Consider the following 5,896-nt stretch of genomic DNA (forward strand, 5'->3'; position numbering starts at 1 on the left):
GAGAATGAAGACTATTTGTAAAAGCTTTCCTCCCAGTAGCACATTTTAAATAATCTCATTTTTACGAGTGTCAAAACAACATCGTGAAGTGTTCAGCAGGTATCAACAAATTATTCCTGTTATGGATTGTAATACAAATTAGTTTGATAGCGACCATCTATTTGTGATTCCAGTGCTTGCACATTGAGGCTTAGGCCCTAACCTAAAATCCACGGTAGACCATATAAATCTTTCCATTTAGTTTAAGAGGCTTTGGATCTGGTCCTTGGGGCTCATCTTGACTTCCCATTTTGTGCCACAAAATTGTGAGCACAGTGAGAGGGCACATCACAAAATCAGGCCCATTACCTTTCCCCCCCTCTTTTGTAGATTTGTCTGAACATAGGAGTCATCATAACGGATTAGACCAGTGGTTCACTTAGTCCAGTATCCTGTCTGACCATGGCCAGCACCAAATGCTTCAGAGAAATGTATAAGAAACCCCATAGCAAGCAGATATGGGATAAGCTGTGTTTTCCTACCATCACCCCATAAATATCTTGTCTGAATCCCTTCCAATTTTATGTACATAGGACACTAGATAAAGCTGTTCATATGCAGCCAAAATTTATAGCTATGGAACCTGCCTGTGTTTGTATCTGCTGTTTTTACATGATATTGCTCAGTAAAAATGAACTGTGAGCATGCGTACATTGTGCACACTGCTGATGCATCAACTACTTTAAAGTAAGGAAACAGTAAGGATGGGTGAAATCATTGAGTCTAATTTTGATTTCACTTTCAGGATTTAAAAATTTGACCCCAAATCAAATATTAGTGGTAAGAGCAATTTAAGTTTTTTGGAAACCTCCTTGACCCAGCACTCTCCACTCCCAATTTTTCCCCTCGAAAACATTCCTCTGTTTTTGACCCACTTTAGTTTTTGTGTTAAGGGACACTATGGAAAAAGTATTCTGATAGAAAAATGATAAATAAAATGGAAGAAGGTAAAATCTGAAAGAGAGACGGTCACCAGGGAGCATAAGAAGAGAGAAACTGTGTGTGGGGTGGGAGGGAAGAGGTGTGAGAGAGGTTTTAATGAGGACAAAAATGGTCACCTGTGTATGGTAGCTTAACACTTTCTTTCTTGGTCTTTTTCATGTTATCAGTTGCAGGCATGCAACTAGGTGAAATCACAGAAAATGTCCTTCAGTTGGTATCATTTGGTTTTTAATGTCCACAGGCAGTTGCATAATATGTTAAGTCAACTGACTTTCCTTAATGAGGAAATAAACGAGCATACAGCATGGCAATGGGCTCACTCAGCGTAAAATCTGGAAAAAATCCTGCATGGGGTGGTAGTGGAATTCCTAGCACCTTACGTACTCTGTTGCTCAATAATGTTAAACAAGCCTCCACTCAAAGTGCCAGAACTGTTCACCTTAGCTTTGTGGTTCTCACTCATTTACCTCATGCACAAGAACATCTAATACCAATATCGAGTCTCCTGTGAACTGATGGTATAAAGGCCTGTACACAACTTATTGATCCAAAGTCCACTGAAGTTAATGGGAGTCTATTGATTTCTGTGAACGTTGGCTCAGATGCTAACTGAACACAACTAAGTTTTCTTAATTAACCCAGTGCAAGTGTCATAACCACGGAGAAATGGAATCTTCCCATCAATTTTTAATATTCACTGGCTGCATAAAATTCTTGGGCATCTCTCCTCCCTCTTTTTCAGAGTAGATGTTGCCTCACAAAAGCCTCATTTACTGGATTCAGGAAAAACTTGCAGAATGTAATGGAATTTAGCATCATTTTCCAGATTACAAACTAAGGGTGAAGTTTTGCCTTCACATATAGATTGAGGATTTCTACTGACTTCAGTAAGTGTTGCATTTGGACCTGCAAAGGCACAATTTGGTCATCAAAGGGAGCCTCTGCTTTTCCTCCCTCCTGACTCCAAATTTCCTCTCTTTTATGCTTCATTACTAACTAATGTTGTGACTGGAGGCTGCGTGAGTCAATGGGCAGTGAACTTAAAAGCCCTAGGTTATATTCCAACCTCTGCCACTGACCTGCTAGATGATCTTGGGCAAGGCACCTCCTCTGTGTCCCCCTCTGTAAAAGGGTAAATGATGATTACCCTCTTTTTAAAGTGCTTTGAGATTTACAGATGAAAAGTGCTATATGTGAACTGAGTATTATTAATTTAAGAATATAAAAACAGCTCTACTATGTCAGACCAAAGGTCCACCTAGCCCAGTATCCTGTCTTCTGACAGTGGCCAGTGCCAAGTGCTTCAGAGGGAATGAACAGGTAATCAACAAATGATCCATGCCCTGTCGCCCATTTAAAGGATATGGATCTAATGCTGCACTACTGAATTCACTGAGTGTTTTATCAGTGACTGCAGTGGATGCCGGGAGAGTCTTTCTGTGAATATATGAAAGTTGCCTCCCTCTTAATACAAGGGATGGATTTCTAGAAGTACAGCATCTTACATAAATAGCTTTTAGTTTTGTTTTGTGTATGTTCACTGTACTTATGACTTTCAGTTTAAAACCTCTGTGTAAAGGTTTACTGTCTGGGCATAGAGCTCATACACTATTTAAAAAAAACACACCTGTATTAGTAATTTTTCACTTATAATGCTCACTTCAACTTTGCTTACAGTTGCAGATTCTTTTTGGTTTAAGTTGGGCAATTTATAATGGTAAACGAATATGTAGGCTGGAGGGAATAAGCTTTTATGCTTCTTGTTCTAATAATAAAAACAAAGAGCTTCAAAGAGAAGTAAAGGGAAATCTGTAAAGCTTTAGGTGGAAACAAAAAACCAAGCAAACCATTTTTCTGACTTATGTCTACAACACAGATTATGAGTGAACATCGCTCCAGCAGAGAGTGTGGGCCAAATGCATCACAGTTATAATATATTGACTTCAAATAACTACACAGAGAATAATGCCATGTGGTTTTAGATAATTTTTTCTAGCCAAGTGATCACTTCACAGCATAAGACCATAAGAACGGCCATACTGGATCAGACCAAAGGTCCATCTAGCCCAGTATCCTGTCTACCGACAGTGGCCAATACCAGGTGCTCCAGAGGGAGTGAACCTAACAGGTAACGATCAAGTGATCTTTCTCCTGCCATCCATCTCTATCCTCTGACAAACAGATGTTAGGGACACCTTTCCTTACCCATCCTGACTAATAGCCATTAATGAATGGACTTAACCTCCATGAATATATCTAGTTCTCTTTTAAACTCTGTTACAGTTCTAGACTTCACAACCTCCTCAGGCAAGGAGTTCCACCACTTGGCTGTGTGCTGTGTGAAGAACTTATTTATTTGTTTTAAACCTGATGCCCGTTAATTTCATTTGGTAGCCCCTTGTTCTTATATTATTGGACAAGTAAATCACTTTTCCTTATTCACTATCTCCACACAACTCATGATTCTATATCCCTCTATCATATCTTTCCTTAGTCTCCTCTTTTCCAAGCTGAAAAATCCTACCCTTTTTAATCTCTCTTCATATGGGATCCATTCCAAACGCCTAATCATTTTAGTTGCCCTTCTTTGAACCTTTTCTAGTGCCAGTATATCTTTTTTGAGATGGAGCGACCACATCTGTACGTAGTATTCAAGATGTGGGCATACCATGGATTTATATAAGGGCAATAAGATATTCTTCGTCTTATTCGCTATCCTTTTTTTTTTTGACTGCCACTGCACACTGCGTGGACATCTTCAGAGAACTAACCACGATGACTCCAAGATCTCTTTCCTGATTAGTTGTAGCTAAATTAGCCTCTAATCTTTGTTTAGATTTCATGTTAATAAAATCAAATAAAGCTGTTGCTGTGTTTTGTTTTTTCCTTTGCCTCTTTTAATAATGATTCCCCACTGCAATGTTAAATGTAGATGTGGAGTCTTAATTGGTTAGTTACAAGAAGATAATCTTTTTTCCTTCTCACTGTTGCCTGTTAGTTTAAAGGTATTTTAGCTGAAGGTAGATAATTATCGGTGAGAAGAAAATAACACTTCAGGAGTTCATTTTCCATCTTAGCACTTGGGAACCTCCTTTGAACTCCCCTCACAAAACCCTATTTCCCACTTTGTCACTTCTCCCCTCCACCCCCCTGTCATAAAAGGGTCTCCCTGCATAAAGACTTCAGCCATTGCTTGTTAGCTAAGGGAATTGCTTCTCACAACTGCTCTTCCTGGATGGATAAATTGCATGAGACTTTGCCTAATATGGAAGATGGTTTGGGCACTGAGAATTCTGTCTTTCTGTCTTCCTGGGACTGGAAGAGTAATGCAGGAGCCTATGAGCTGAATCAGATCTCATCCCCTCACAGCTTATCTCCATCTCCTTCCTTTGAATCGTATTCTTCTTCCCCTTGCCCAGCTGTGATTGAGATGCCCTACAACAACAGCAGCAGCAGCAGCAGCCTGATCAGATACAGCTTGATGGATTTTCCTTCCACATACTTACCGAATGCTGGGCAGGCCAAGGCTCAGAAAGGTACCAAGGCCAGGATGTCAGCCCAGCGCAGAAGGAAAGCCAGTGAGAGAGAGAAGCTCAGGATGAGGACCCTGGCTGATGCTTTACACACCTTGCGCAATTACCTACCTCCTGTCTACAGCCAAAGAGGCCAGCCTCTCACCAAAATACAGACACTGAAATACACCATCAAGTACATCAGTGAACTCACAGACCTGCTGAACAATGTCAAACGGGCATAGACACCCTCCCCCCCACCGCCTGACAAACCTGCCACTGGAACTTTGAGATCCCTCCTAAAGAATCTTTAAAAATATCAACTGGAACTTTGAGCTAGTTCTTCCTTTAAAAAATCCAGAGTGTGTTGAGCAAATGAAGACAGAACAAAAGGAATAGGGATGGATGGGTAGCTGCTGTACATATCTCAGAATGCTCTAAGTTGAAGGGGATGTTTATACTTGTACATCACTTGAGTTATGGGTTGTTGGGTTGGTTTTTTTTAATGAGCTTCAAAAATATATTAAAATCAGTCTGATTCAATAGTGAGCAAGGCAAATAGATTCTGCTAGGATTTACTCACCACAGTTCTGACCAATCTTCTGTTTAATAAGGACTGATTATTTGGCCAATCTACTCACTTTAAAAAAAATCAAAAAAAAAAATCAATGGGTTTAAAGTGAATTCTTAAAAGATGTAAAAAATAATACAAAAATACTAAGCATAATGGCCTGTAGGCACTTTAATATTAGGATTTGGAAGAGCATGTATATTTAGTTCAGGTATTGCTGATAAATCAGGCTATTTATCCACGTTTCTAGAATTATGTATCTAAAATGAAGAAACAAGTAATTATAAGAATGTCTTTGAAAACAAATAAAAATATCACTGCTTCATATGAATATCTTGTATTGTATCTCTGACAGAAAAGCATATTCCAATAATGATTGATTCTTAGATCCATATAGAATCTAATAGAAAATAACCTTTTATAGAATTGTCAAACTTAGCCTAAAAGTTTTCACAGCAAGGATATTAAATTCTATAGAATATTAAAATGCTATGAAGATATTCTCTTTTACATTCTATTTGTTTTAATAATTTCTATAGAAATATATTTACTATACATAGAACCTAATTGGTTAAATGTGTATTACATTCTGTGGGCGTTTTATCAGAGGGCTAGATTAGATCACACCCTCCTCTTTCTCCCTCTCCCTCTTCCCACAGCTCAACTGCCCAGAATCTAAACGTTTAAATCTCAGTGAATCACTTCACATTACAGAATTGTGCAAGGTTCACACTTTAGGTTCTTTTGAAACCTAGGTTAACTATAAGGTCTCCATGGCAAAAGATCAGCAGTTTCCTGCAGTCAAGAACAGTTAGTTTTCCTTCCTCTATAA

General features: G+C 38.8%; 1 protein-coding gene across 1 annotated transcript; it reads left to right on the plus strand.

Annotated features, from left to right (window-relative positions):
• Nucleotides 1-4,216: 4,216 nt before the first annotated feature.
• Nucleotides 4,217-4,738, plus strand: MSGN1 (mesogenin 1). Its single transcript, XM_050951057.1, has one exon. The coding sequence runs from the start codon at nt 4,217-4,219 to the stop codon at nt 4,736-4,738; it is 522 nt and encodes a 173-aa protein (XP_050807014.1).
• The last annotated feature ends 1,158 nt before the right edge of the window (nt 4,739-5,896 follow it).

Source organism: Gopherus flavomarginatus, chromosome 4 (genome assembly GCF_025201925.1).
Source record: "Gopherus flavomarginatus isolate rGopFla2 chromosome 4, rGopFla2.mat.asm, whole genome shotgun sequence".
NCBI classification, from domain to species: domain Eukaryota; kingdom Metazoa; phylum Chordata; order Testudines; family Testudinidae; genus Gopherus; species Gopherus flavomarginatus.